Source organism: Nematolebias whitei, chromosome 21 (assembly GCF_014905685.2).
Source record: "Nematolebias whitei isolate Nwh7 chromosome 21, NemWhi1, whole genome shotgun sequence".
Taxonomy (NCBI): Eukaryota; Metazoa; Chordata; class Actinopteri; order Cyprinodontiformes; family Rivulidae; genus Nematolebias; species Nematolebias whitei.
Window position 1 is genome coordinate 12,745,960 of NC_056518.1, and position 14,279 is coordinate 12,760,238.

Genomic DNA, 14,279 nt, shown 5'->3' on the forward strand with positions numbered 1-14,279 from the left:
CACACACACACACACACACACACACACACGCATATCCGCATCCACTGCACCGAGAAACGCAAATGGAGGAGAAGACTCTCCATAAGACGCGCGCGTCCAGATGGAGGAGATTAAACTACAGACATCGGGCTTCAATGCGTCACGTCGGCGTCATGCTTTACAGTGATGCAGGCGCGCGCGCGTCGCCCCCTCGGCTGTAGTCAGGAATGGGCTGCGCAGCGCCATTACAGACCACCCCACTCCTCTCGGTTCATTCATAAATACCAGAGGATCGCCATCTCACAGCGGCCCCCGCCGCTCCGGCAATAACGAAACAAATAATCTTAATAAAAATCATGACAGCTCCATCATCTGCCACGCGCTCCACCCGCGCGGCTTCACGCGCTTCTCTAAACGCACTAAGAGTCGTGGTGATGGATTTGAGCCAGTGTGGAATAAGACGCATAAATGCAGACGGGTGATGGAGGTGGACAGAGATCCTGCGCGCGCAGCAGCTATAGGCAGGCTAGGCACGAGGACCGCGGCTTCTAACAAACCCCAGCATCTTTAAAACCTTTGCGTAAAACAACAACAACAACAACAACAACAAGCTGATCTCTACTGACCGTGATGTGGCAGCTCCGCTTCAGGCGCGTCCTCGACGGGATGGAGCAGAAAACGTCTTAAAACATTTTACGCGGCTTCATGTGCAGCTCATGTCGTCCGAGCTCCAACACCACACACACACACATTCACACACTCACACACACACGCACTCCTGTTCGCAGATAGGACGTGGGAGGCGCTCTGCTGTGCCCACACCGGCTTTCCTTCCACTTTCAACACTTCCTGCTGCCAGAGCGCACAAACAAACAAACAAATAAATAAAGATGAAACAATTCATCCTTAAAGTCACCACAGCTGCGCTCATGATCCATCAGTGAATATTTAGGACCCTGTAAATGCATTTATGTGCCAGAGCCATTTTACATGATCACCCGCCACAGAAAGAAGGCGGATCTTTTCCTTCCTATGTTTGTCTGTTAGCAAAATATCTCATAAACTACTGAATTAATTTGAATGAAAACTTCAGGAAATATCCATTGGATGATCAGCTGTTTACCTTTAGGAGTCCACCCGATTCAAAATGGCCGCCACAACTAAATGAAGTTAAAAAACCCAAAATGGCCATAACCCATAAAATTATACAGTTGATCTATTGGCGCGGTAGCTGAATGTCCAGAAGACATAATCTGAGGGCTATAGATGGCGTTGTTTAAACATTGTGCCGTTCACTGTCAGCTGTTAGCAAAATATCTCATGAATCGCAAGTCGGATTTTAATGAAACTTTCCCAAACTCATGGTTGAGTGTTCTTCTACAACTGATTACTCTTTAGAGCTGATTCGTTTCAAGATGGCTGCCACAGCTAATCAACATGGGCTCAGTTCATGTGACAGAAATCAAACTAGAATTTGATGTGGTAGTAGCTGAGGCGCATCAACAACACGTGCTCTGAGCGTGACACCTTGTGAGCGTGGCACGATTTAAATGTCATTTCTCAGCACAAGATGATTTCAGGCGCGAGACATTCCTTTAAGGGATCCCTTAAATTAACTTCCATCAATGTTTTAGCCGTTTTCTTTTGGAGCTTCAGACGTGAAGTTGTTTTTGTTGAATGACTGATCAGCACCACGGACAGCGGCAGAAGCTGCAGCGGTGTCTCCACCATCATCCACATGGACTCGGTCAGGAACGCGCAGGAAAGAAAAATGAATCATAAACGCTCACTGGTGATGCTCCGTGCACCGGAAGTGTGTTAACGCATCAAAAAGAGCGCGCGTCAATTCACACCAAGCTCCGGTCATTTGAGTTCAAATTGTCTTCATGCCACCTGCGCCATGTAAATACCGCGTTTAAACCTTTGCACGGCCCCCCCCCTGCAGCTGAACGCGTGCCAAGCCCGTGCCACACCGGACCTTACGAGCTCTGTTTGCAGTTTGCACGTGACGCTCCCGTATGACTCACCAACTCTGGGAACAGGCCGCGCCGCGTCTGGCGCCCCCTGTCGGTCAGCAGGAGAACTGCACAGGCCTTGTGTGATGAGCAGGGGTTGTAAATAATGGTTAAATTAATAAATCCTCCACGAGTTAACTGACTTTACGTTAAGTTAAAGTTTTTAATTGTCATATATACCAAATACCAAAACTGAATGTGCAGATGGAGTAAAAGTACTGTCAGATTATGTCAGGTTGAATTTAGTGTCCCAACAGCAGTTTTGAAGCCTTGACACATATTTTTAGTTGGATTCAGGTCTGGACTTTGACTGGACCAGTCTAACACATGAACATGCTTTCATATAACCCATTCCAATGTTGCTCTGGCTGGACTTTCCTGTTTTTTCCTGGTGGAAGGTGAACCTCCATGCAGCCTCCAGTCTTTTGCAGCCTCTAACTCAGGGGTGCCAAAAGTTTTTCCCTGAGAGGGCCAAATTTAAAGTCCATCAGAGGTCTGCGGGCCAAATGCAAACATATAATTCATGAAATGCAAATACTTCTTTAAGTAAAGTCCATTTATTTATTATAGTTATTTAACCTTCCATTTTGAATAAAGAACATTACAGAACACAAAATATAACAAATGTCATGTATAAGAAATTAAAACAGATATTGAAATTTTGGCATTTCAGTATGTATATGTAGTGCAAAATGTAAAAAAAAAATGCATGTCCAACAGCAACACAACTTAACAGCAACAATAATTTAACATAAATAAACAGTCCTATATGTACGGTAGTGATTGGGCCGACTTTTCCATCTAACATTAAAGTCAACGGTGGAATGACTGATTGATTCTTCAAAGGACATTTTAATATAGAAAGGAGGACAGCTTGGCAGACCAACTTTGGCTCGCGGGCCTCACTTTGGGCACCTCTGCTCTAACTGGTTTTCTGTCCTGTATTTAGCTCCATCCATCTTCCTGACCAGTTTCCCTGTCCTTGCTGAAGTAAAAAGCATTGCAGCAGCATGATGCTGCTTCCACCATGTTTCACATTTGGTGTGTTGAACTGTGCAGTGTTAGATTTTCTTTGTTTTTAGTGCATTTAGGCCAAAAGGCTTAGTTTTTATGTGAGCAGAGCACCTATTTTCACATATTTACAGATGTATGGGGTCTTTTGGTTGCTGCTCAGTCAGAATAATAACAGAATAGTAATAACAGCCATGTTTTGGTAGGTTTGCAGTCTCATACCCTTTCCATGTTCAGATGGTGGATTAAACTGCGAAACGTTCAAAGCTTGGGATATTGTTTTATAACCAAATCCTGCTTTAAACTTTAACAGCTGATCTGTTCCTTGGTCTTCATAATGCCATTTGATCTCCAATGCTCTGTAAGAAACCTCTGAGGTTTTCAAAGAACAGCTGGATTCATAATAAAAACACACACAGGTCAAGCAGGTGACCTCTTAAAACCAATAATTAACTCATGGTATCAAAGTAAAGGGGTTAAATAAATCAAATACTCTCAGTACTTAAGTAGGATTATAGGATGATCATTTGGAGCAACGAAACAGTACAAGGCAACATTCTGCCCTTATCGCTTGAATTTCCCTGTGGGGGGAATATGTGTCTCCAGGGTCCACATTTTAAGAAATGTTTCTAAAAGAACGAGGCAGCTGAAAATGACACGTTCTCCATCCTGAGCTCTTCCAGGGCCAACACTCAATACTCCGCTTTGATTCAGCTCACACAGCAGCACATGCATAATTGGTTTCTGGATCCAATCTTATGTAGAGATCAATAACCTTTTTGCCATCAGTGGGCGAAACGCAACAAACGCGCAGCAGACGTCTTCACGAAGGCCTTTTCCAGACGGGTGCCCTCCGTTCCCTCTGGTGCTGTGCGACCCGGCACACTGGCTCCATCCACCGCTTCCCATTACATCCAGCGCACAAACACAAAGAGCCGCCCGCTCAGAGGCTGTGAAGCGTGAACCCAGAGCCAAACACCAATTAATGCTGGATGGTTGGACTGGCTGAATGATGGGAACTGTACTGGAGGGTGGCAGGTCACACAGATCCAGAGGATGTAGCAACAGAGACAAACAGTGTGGCTATATTGTCTTAATCCAAAATTTAAATGTTAACTTTTTCTAGTAAAAAGTGAGTTATACAAAAAATTATATATATTTTACCCCTAAAAGGTTCAAAGTCATTTATCGTCATTCACATCACATGTGGTCCATGTGGTGGAAGGAAATTGTAGTGAAGGTTCCAGTTACAACCAAAAACAGCAAAAATATGAAGTATAGAAATAAACGGTATACAAGGTTATAAAATATACACTAAACAATACTAACATAAAATAATATGGTGCATTAAACAACAATAAAAACATTAAAACTGTTTTCAAAAACAGGCACCTCTTACATTTAGAGCAAATTAAGTTCATCTCTCTCTCTCTTTTTTTTTTAATGTTCTTGAACCAAATCCTGAGAGTTTAGTATCTAGGTGGCACAGTGGATCAGGTGGTAGAGCTGTTGCCTCTCAGCGAGAAGATCGCAGGCTCAAATCCCGGCCGGGGTCTTTCTGGGTGGAGATTGCATGTTCTCTCCGTGCTTGCGTGGATTTTCTCCAGGTACTCCGGTTTCCTCCCACAGACCAAAAACACGCATGTTAGACTGATTGGTAACTCTAAATTGTCTCTAGGTGAGAGAGTGAATGGTTGTTTGTCTCCGTGTCCCCGTGATGGACTGGAGACATGTTCAGGGTGTCCCCTGCCTCTCACATTGATTGCTGGATATGGACACCAGTGACCCCCCACATCCCAATAAGGAAGCAGTGGGTAAAGATGATGGATGGATGTAATTGCCTCTCATTATCACAGCAGTTGTTTCCTCAACTCTCAGACCCATGAACGCTGTAATATGGAGCAAATCAAATCTTCTGAGATGTGAAAAACATCTAAAGGTTTGAAGCCAGACAAACACACTTGCTTTAGTTAGTCAGGGTTCCAGTTTATTTTTTATCAATACAGGCATACTATCATAAATTAAGACAAATTCAAAGTTTTCCAGTTACTGGTAAAAGTTTTAGTACCTCAGACTGAACTGTGCCTGGCACACATGAGAACAAGGCTTGTAAGAACATAATGATTACCTGATTATCAAAGTAAGAACGAGGTTTATAAACAGATTTGAAGGAAAATGAGATCATCAAATGTCCTGAGATAACGAACTTCTTCATTCGTGAATTTGGTTTTCAACAATGATTGTACCTCAAGTGTCTAAAGTGTGCAAGCAAACATTATTAATTTAGGATTTTTTTTTGCTATAATCATATTCTTCTTATCCATAGTCACAACAAAGACAATAAGATCACACAGAATGGTCACAGTTCATTAAGTGTCCTCGCAGTGGTGATGGCAGTAAACCCACGAGGCTGCACAAACGTTTTATTTTCAGGAGCCTTCAGTTCACCATGAAGAGCGGGTTCATCAGCATCTCCCAACATGAAAAGACGCAAACAAACAAAAAGGTGGACGACAAACAAATACACACACACACAAAGCCTTCCATGGTTCTTACTGATTCTTCTCATGGCCGAGGGCCCGGTTAACAGCTGACAGAAGAAACAAACAAAATAAACAAAAGGGGAAAATATGACTTACTTAAAATGTAAAAACTCTATAAAAAATTAATCAAAAAATGTAGTCCATGATTTTACATGTGATTACTGTGAATTTGAATGTTACATGTTTATGTACACTGTTGGAGACTGACCCTCCTTTGCGACGGTCTCAGTGAGGTTCTTAGCCTTGCCACTCAGATCGTTGACCATGGTGTCCATGGTAGCCTGGTGTTTCAAGAAAAACGGCCGAATCACACGCGTGTACAAGATGTCAGAACCGTTCCATGTCACCGGAGCCATACACCAGATCAAGAAGAGGCACTGAGGAGAGAGCAGAGAGGACATCTGAGATCAAATGTGGCTCTGTAGATTCTTTTCCACAGAAACTGGAGATATATATATATATATATATATATATATATATATATATATATATATACATTTTACTGGTTTACATATTAACAGTTAACATTAAAACCTTATGAGATTTTTTTAACTGATGACAAAAATAGTGTACTTCTAAAATTAAAAAGCCGTGCGTTCAATAAAAGACAAGCGGCCATGTTGCTAAAATGTGTACTGTGCTATAATAGTGCCGTTTTTTTTACCATCACCATAGCTCACATTACAGAATGACATGTTGTTTTAAATCCTATTTTCTCCCAGATTAAATTTAGGGAATGAATACCGTCATAATGGGATTGTAGGGTGACTCTGAACACAATGAAAGCAGGACAAGCTGATGAGGTCATTTAGTCTCAACAACGTTTACAAAATATATCTGCAAGTTAAGAGACAATAAATACAGATTTAAAAAAAGAGAAAATAATTATCCCAATATATACTAAAGACCTAATTTGCCATGAAAATAACTCAGTGAAATTCTGTAACACTATACAGAAACATTAAAAATCAACTGTTGTCTTGACCTGAGCTTATTTAAAATGCAGTGAAGAGCTGTCCGGTGGTCTGTGTACCTGACCTGTGCACTCTGGATCAGACACTCAGGATTTCAGCATTTTGAGGAGCTGAAATCTTACATCCAACAGGAAATTAGGACATGGTAAAATTATTTGCTTTCAGAATTACAGGTTTCATCTCATCAAACAAGCATCAAATAACGTATAAAACAATTTTAGTCAGTAAATGTTTGCTAACATTATCTAACAAGAAACACTAAACATCCAAAGCATAAAAATACTTTTGCAGAATAGTGAACTTTGTCTACATTGGACCATATACAATGTGCCCACAAGAGGGCAGTGTTGGTACACATGTGTACTGAGATCCAACTAAAACAAATTTCATTTTGTATAATTTAACTAAACATTAAGAATTCAACATCGTGCAAAAGGTACTTGCTTCTCATCTCATTACCGAGTAACATTACCAACAAGACGTTGGGTGGAGACATCACAGTCAGTAACACTGAAACTATTATTTATTAATTGCAATTTGTAGAAAAAGCAGCCGTCTCAGAACCAGGTTTTAAATATTCAGTAGTACATCTGATGAATAAAAACCTGGACTTGATCCTTCAGTTCATTCAAATTTTAGACCAATTTCAAAACGTCCCTTTCTCTCAAAACTCTTGGACAATATTTAATCATCTTTCAGCAAATGGTTGAGTTGTAACGGTTGACCCCAGTTTTCTTATTTCTCATTTACAGCACTGGGTTGGGATCACGTGCAGCGTTAGACTGGTTCTGTTCCTGCCAGAGGGACAAAAGCTTCTGTGCAATGTTGGAAATTGTCTGTCCACAGCAACACCTCTTTTCTGTGAGGTTCCTCAGGGGTCAATTCTTAGACTGCTCCCGTTTTCACTCTCCCTGCTCCTTTTCAGGTCTGTTCTTAGAAAACATGTATTTCCTTCCACTGTTATGCCAGATTACTGCCAGATTTACTTTTCTTTAAAGCTAGACAATTCTTTATCAATCCACCCTCTACTACATTGTCTTACAGACGTCAAGGTTTATGTGGCTTTAAGCTTTAAAAATTACAAAAAAAAAAAAAAAAAAATGTTACTGTGCTCAGTTCTAGCTCTACTGCTGGCATTGTCCTGCAAACTTTGTCTCTCTGTGAACCACAGAGTTGATGTTAAAATTCTTATACTGATTTGGAAATATCTTCATGGTCTTGAACCTTCATATCTCTGACTTGCTTCAACGTTATGTTCCTGCTGAGACCACGTGATCACCTGTTTTTGGTTGGCTCTAAAACTAGGTCAAACTCAAAGGACTAAGACTCGATGGGCTTCTTCACTTTCTGTTTTTAAAAACACGTTGCTCTCAGTGACATTTAACTCAATGTGAGCTGATTTTGTCTTGTTATAATGTCCACTTCTTATTCTTTTGATTATTTAATGTTGTTTTCTTCTTTCTTGTTTTGACCTTTGTCTTATATCTTTCATTATTGTTGTGCTGCACTTTAGTTACAATCTGTTGTTTTTTTTTAATATACTTTATAAATAAATTGACTTGACTTGCATGCAGACACTATATTTTCAGCTTGGGAAAAAAATGATTAAAATTATCTTGTTGCTATTTATCCAATTTTCTAGAACTGGAAAGAAGTAAAGTTTGTGATTTAATGTATTTTTTATTGTTTACCCCAGTAGTAAGCATCTGTCTAACATTATTATACATAAGAGTATTTGTGTAAAAAAGAAATACAATATAATAAATTGGCCTACCTTGCCAGCATAGTAAAAGGGGAACCAGAAGAGGAAGATGTCGGAGAAGGCTTCCACTATGCTGAAAAGCCCATAAACAACCCAGTAGGTGAGCCACTGCGTGTCGTCCTCTTTAACACTGCTCTCAATGGCCTTGATGCTGAACAAACAGGGACAGTGTCACTTCAGAAATGTGATGTAAACCTCAAGTTTTACTCCTAATTTTTATTTTCAAAAAGTTCAATAAAGTTCTCTTTGAAAAAAGAAAAAGCTATTTTGTTCTGCTCCCATGGTTTAAATTGTGTGCACAAATTTAACAGAAAAAGTGTTGAAAGGGTTAAACACATAAAACCTTCATCTGTTTTATGAAAAGACATTGGAAAACTTTTAAACTTTTAGAGTCCTTACAATCATTTTAAAGACATTTGTTTTTTGAGAGTAAGCAGATTTTTTCCTAGTTAAAACAAGAAGCTTCATCTAAAACTAAGAGAAAGCAGAAACGTAAGTTAGAATCATTCATGCATTTAATTTGTATTTTGATTAAAAATGAAAAGAGCCCTTAAACACAGCTCTTCAATAGCTACATTTGATAAATATGTCAGTAACACAGCTGGAGTCTACCGTATTTTTTGCACTTAAGTTGCATTTTTTTGCATCATTACATGCCCTGTGACTTATACACCGAAGCAACATATTTATGATTTTTTTCCCATATTTAAAAAAACAAGTTATGGCTGAGATATGACCGTTTTCATTCATTCTGACATTGAAAATATTGAACACTTCCATTTTCAGCCGCTAGATGGCAGTCGAGGTATATGGCATGCAGTTGTATCATGTAATAGGTAAAAGTGGCTATTAATGACACAATCGGCTTGCCAAAGTTTCCCACCTTCGTCCAGCTTATTTGGAGCAACCATCAAATCAGCTTCACTTCAGTGCGCCGCCCTGGCAAAATGCAGCTGATTTGACCACTGAAGTAAATTTATCAAATAAAAGTTAAACTGAGACACACCTTCAATATAATTTCTAGCAAACAAATAATTGTTTTTAAGTGTTAATCTTGTTAAATTCTTGTTAAAGTCCTCCCGTGCACGCTCCCGTGGCCGCCATTTGGCAGCCAAATCAATTTTTGGCACAACACCGGCCCACATTTCCGGTTTGTCAGCGGTGGCGCATAATAGATGCGACGTATTTATGGATTGTTCCACTTTATTAGACATATTTGGACTGATGTGACAGAGGGCGGTGTGACGTGTACAGCGGAAAATATGGTATCTGTAGTCCAATGAAAGATTTGGACAGGCCTAATTAATAAAATTATAGGATAAAAATGTGCTTTAACAGACATTAATGGTTGTCTGCTAAATGGTTTTTAAGCTTAGATTAAATAAAATGGTAAAAACTAGAGAAAAAAAGTGAAACTTGCTTTATTGTGTGTGCTTTGATACTAAAATAGAACTGAAGTTACACGTACGAGAAGTATGCAGGATAAATGAAGCCAATCAAGTTGCAGAGTAAGGAGGCTCCATATCCAAACAGAAGGTAGAGGCCGATGATACCAAGAACACCTGCAGAAAGAAAGATAAAGAGGCGGTGAGGTGAGAGCAGAGGGTGGGGCAGGACACGGAGGGCGAGGTCATCATGTTACTGTACAAACATTAAGGCAAGGCTCGTTCACTTGTCTGATAAAAGGCTGTAAAGATGGAACTAGAAAGAACGCCAAACTGAAGTCTGTATGACGTTTGTAGTGTAATGAGTTTTAAAAAGCAACGCTACAAAGAAGACAAGTATAACATTTAAGATAAAAATGCAGAGAATGAAGAAAAACCAGTAACTAAGTTTTGAGTTCAGATTAATAACTTGTTTTTAAAGACCTCTAGAAACTCTTGTTACTGTCTGGTTCTTTTTTATCCTCCAACCTTTCTCTTGGTAATTTCTTTAAAAACACTCAGCCTGATTCAACTGTTTTTAAAGCAGGCTATTGTTTAAAACAGTTTTTTTTTAAGGTTTATTACAGATGTTAAATATCTGTCAGTTTACTGTTGTTGTCCGTTAGAGCTCTTGGACACATCTTCTTGCAGCTACTGGTAATGCCAATAATTTATGCAAATCAAACCTGCTGATATAAAACTTAAATACCTTCAGGTCATAAACATCACGAGGTCACATGGACCTGAGCAGTAAAAGTCCTCAATCAGCGCTTTAACCAGTAGCTGCTCTTTGCATCTCATTTGTTTCTGTGCAGCTATCAGTGGCTCCAGCACTCGTCAACGAAGAAAGAACTGGGCAAACCGGTCAAAGTAAGGACCACAGTTCATCTATACAACAAGTTACCAGAAGCACACGTTACAGTCTGAGAGGCAGCGCGAAGGGATTGATGAATGATCCAGAACTGGCTACTTCAACAGGAACAATCTAAACTATTGACACACGCCAAACTACCAGTACAATCATGTGTCACGCTGTTGTAGGAAAAACAAAAGCTGCTAAAATAAAATAAAATAAACGCACTGGGCGTACACATGTAATGCTCCACAGCGTGGCAGAAACATCAGCATTGTTAAAAATGAAGTTCTGCTTCACAGTAAATTATCACACACACAAAGAACAATTGTTGCAAATTCTAACGAGGATAGAAGTCAGTTTGGAAAAACAAGAAGCTAACAAACAATAGCCGCTAGCTCGATGTGTCAGTGTTCACATTAAAGTGGAGGTCCGTGCACAGCCTCCAGGTGGACACACCTCAGTGTCATGTTTCTCAGCATTGTGCCCTCCTTCCTGTGACTGAACCAGATTAGGGCAAAGCACAAGATAAAGCCAAATGTAAGAATTTATGTGCAGCACGTCGATGTCACGATAAGCTCAGTGCTGTTAAAATGTAAAAACTGGAGGTCTGCAAGTTCACAGAGCACTCATGTTTATGAAGGCAAGACGGTAAGAATCAGCTGCTCCACTAAATGGTACTGTACGTTCTCTAAATATATAGTACCTGCTCAAAGTGCTTTACAACACAGTCTGTGGCCTCTCGTACCCTTCTACACACACTCCTACACCAACAGGGTACAATGGAGGCAGAAAGGGGTTTAATGTTTTGCCCAGACATGTTGACATGTGACTGCATACATGAAACTCAGACTCTCGTTGAAAGACGCCTGCTGCAACCACTAAGCCACAGGTTAGAGAGGAGTTCACATACATTTGTATTTATTATAGCAACAACTGAACCTGCCTGCGACCTGTCCAGGGTGTCCCCGCCTCTCGGACAGTGACTGCAGGTTATGGGCACCAGTGACCCCCTGCTTAGGATTTTACATTTCCAACTCAAAGTTGTTTGTTCTGTAAGAGTTTAATGAAGGTTTGTCAATTAGTTTAAACTTCTCCAAAATGACAAATTGCACTCTGTGTATTTATCAAGCATTGTTAATACATTCCCCATAACCATTTTGAGTTGTTTTGTTTTTTTAGATTGACCTCTATACAGACCAAAAACATGCATGTTAGTCTGCCTTCAGGGGCCTCCCTTGCAAAACACATCTGTGATCTCAATGGGATTTGCCTGGTTAAATAAAAGGTTAATAAATTAAATAAATAAATACAAACCGGATTCCAAAAAAGTTGGGACATTAAACAAATTGTGAATAAAAACTGAATGCAATGATGTGGGGATGGCAAATGTCAATATTTTATTCGTAATATAACATAGATGACAGATCAAAAGTTTAATCTGAGTAAATGTAACATTTTAAAGGAAAAATATGTTGATTCAAAATTTCACAGCATCAACAAATCCCAAAAAAGTTGGGACAAGTAGCAATAAGTGGCTGGAAAAAGGAAATTGAGCATATAACTAACAGCTGGAAGACCAATTAACACTAATTAGGTCAACTGACAACATGATTGGGTATAAAAAGAGCTTCTCAGAGTGTCAGTGTCTCTCAGAAGCCAAGATGGTAAGAGGATCACCAATTCCACCATTGTTGTGCAGAAAGATAGTGCAGCAATACCAGAATGGTGTTACCCAGCGTAAAATAGCAAAGACTTTTAAGTTATCATCATCAACCGTGCATAACGTCATCAAAAGATTCAGAGAATCTGCAGCAATCACTGTGCGTAAGGGTCAAGGCCGTAAAACTCTACTGGATGCTCGTGATCTCCGGGCCCTTAAACGTCACTGCACTTCAAACAGGAATGCCACTGTCAAGGAAATTACAGAATGGGCTCAGGAATACTTCCAGAAAGCATTGACAGTGAACACAATCCACCGTGCCATCCGCCGTTGCCAGCTGAAACTCTACAGTGCAAAGAGGAAGCTATTTCTAAGCAAGCTCCACAAGCTCAGACGTTTGCACTGGGCCAGGGGTCATTTAAAATGGAGTGTGGCAAAATGGAAGACTGTTCTGTGGTCAGATGAGGCACGGTTTGAAGTTCTTTATGGAACACTGGGACGCCATGTCATCCGGACCAGAGAGGACAAGGATAGCCCAAGTTGTTAACGCTCCGTTCAGAAGCCTGCATCACTGATGGTATGGGGTTGCATGAGTGCTTGTGGCATGGGCAGCTTGCATGTCTGGAAAGGCTCCATTAATGCAGAGAACTATGTTCAGGTTCTAGAACAACATATGCTCCCATCTAGACGTCATCTCTTTCAGGGAAGACCCTGCATTTTTCAACATGATAATGCCAGACCACATTCTGCAGCAATCACAACATCATGGCTACGTAGGAGAAGGATCCGGGTACTGAAATGGCCAGACTGCAGTCCAGATCTTTCACCTATAGAGAACATTTGGTGCATCATAAAGAGGAAGGTGCAACAAAGAAGGCCCAAGACGATTGAACAGTTAGAGGCCTGTATTAGACATGAATGGGAGAGCGTTCCTATTTCTAAACTTGAGAAACTGGTCTCCTCTGTCCCCAGACGTCTGTGGAGTGTTGTAAGAAGAAGGGGGGATGCCACACAGTGGTCAAAATGGACTTGTCCCAACTTTTTTGGAATCCGCTTTGTATATTTTCTCAGTAAATAAATCTGTTTAAGGCCCAGAGAGTCAAACTACTATTAAATCGATCAGTTTGTTGTAATAAAACAAAGAATATTTTCTAATTACAGCTGCTCAGTCATTTTCAGATCTCATCTTTTATGCTGAGAATGCATTATTAATAATTCTGACATGGCTTTTCAGAGCTTAATGGGTTCAGAACTGTTTGAAAGGTCTATTAGTTATTAGTGTGTGGAGGAGGCACTTTAGGCCTTAACCTGCACTGTGCAAAATAGAAGCTTTTACCACATCCACGTTCTCAAAGCAGCACAGCTCACTAAACTGGTTCAGAGTAGGTAAAAAAGGGAAGGTTAAATGTTTTAGTAACATATTTTAGATTGTATTTACAATCACACCAATTAAGGCTCTGCCAGAATCACTGCATCAGGACTCTAAGTGGGAAAAATAACTCATCACTTATTTTAGGTCTAAAATAGTCTGGTAGCAATTACATTTCTCTATACATTTCCATTAACATCGTATCAAACAACAATCATCAGAAGAGCAAAAAGAAAATCAGATATTTGACCAAAACTATCATTCTTACATCAACTCCACCTACTTGTGTCATAAGGACAGAACAACGATCTGTCGCCGTGCAACAGATGGATCAAACTCTAAATACAGTGGTGCTTGAAAGTTTGAACTCTATAATTTTTTATATTTCTACATAAATATGATCTAAAACATCATCAAATTTTCACACAAATACAAAAAGTAGATAAAAAGAACCCACAAATGAGACAAAATATTATAGTTGGTCATTTATTTATTGAAGAAACTGATCCAATATTACATATTTGTGATGATAAAAGTTTGTGAACCTCTAGGATTATCAGTTAATCTGAAGGTGAAATTAGAGTCAGGTGTTTTCAATCGACGGATGATGATCAGGTGTGAGTGGACCCTGTTTGATTTAAAGAACAGGATCTATCAGAGTCTGATCTTCACAACATGTTTGTGGA

At 39.9% G+C, this 14,279-nt stretch overlaps 2 protein-coding genes across 2 annotated transcripts in view; both read right to left on the bottom strand.

Annotated features, from left to right (window-relative positions):
* The window catches only part of diras1b (DIRAS family, GTP-binding RAS-like 1b), a 17,922-nt gene extending 17,181 nt beyond the window's left edge, over window positions 1-741 (bottom strand). Inside the window, exon 1 of the mRNA XM_037695119.1 lies at window positions 606-741. The gene's annotated coding sequence lies outside the window, so the exon portion shown is untranslated. The remainder of the gene's footprint in view (window positions 1-605) is intronic.
* Window positions 742-4,984: 4,243 nt separating this feature from the next.
* zgc:101744 (Receptor expression-enhancing protein 6-like) overlaps window positions 4,985-14,279 on the bottom strand; it is a 16,541-nt gene continuing 7,246 nt past the window's right edge. Inside the window, exons 3-6 of the mRNA XM_037695120.1 lie at window positions 9,753-9,846; window positions 8,297-8,435; window positions 5,757-5,925; window positions 4,985-5,595 (exon numbers count right to left, since the gene is read on the bottom strand). Coding sequence (XP_037551048.1) covers window positions 5,558-5,595; window positions 5,757-5,925; window positions 8,297-8,435; window positions 9,753-9,846 — 440 coding nt within the window. The 3' untranslated portion in view covers window positions 4,985-5,557. The remainder of the gene's footprint in view (window positions 5,596-5,756; window positions 5,926-8,296; window positions 8,436-9,752; window positions 9,847-14,279) is intronic.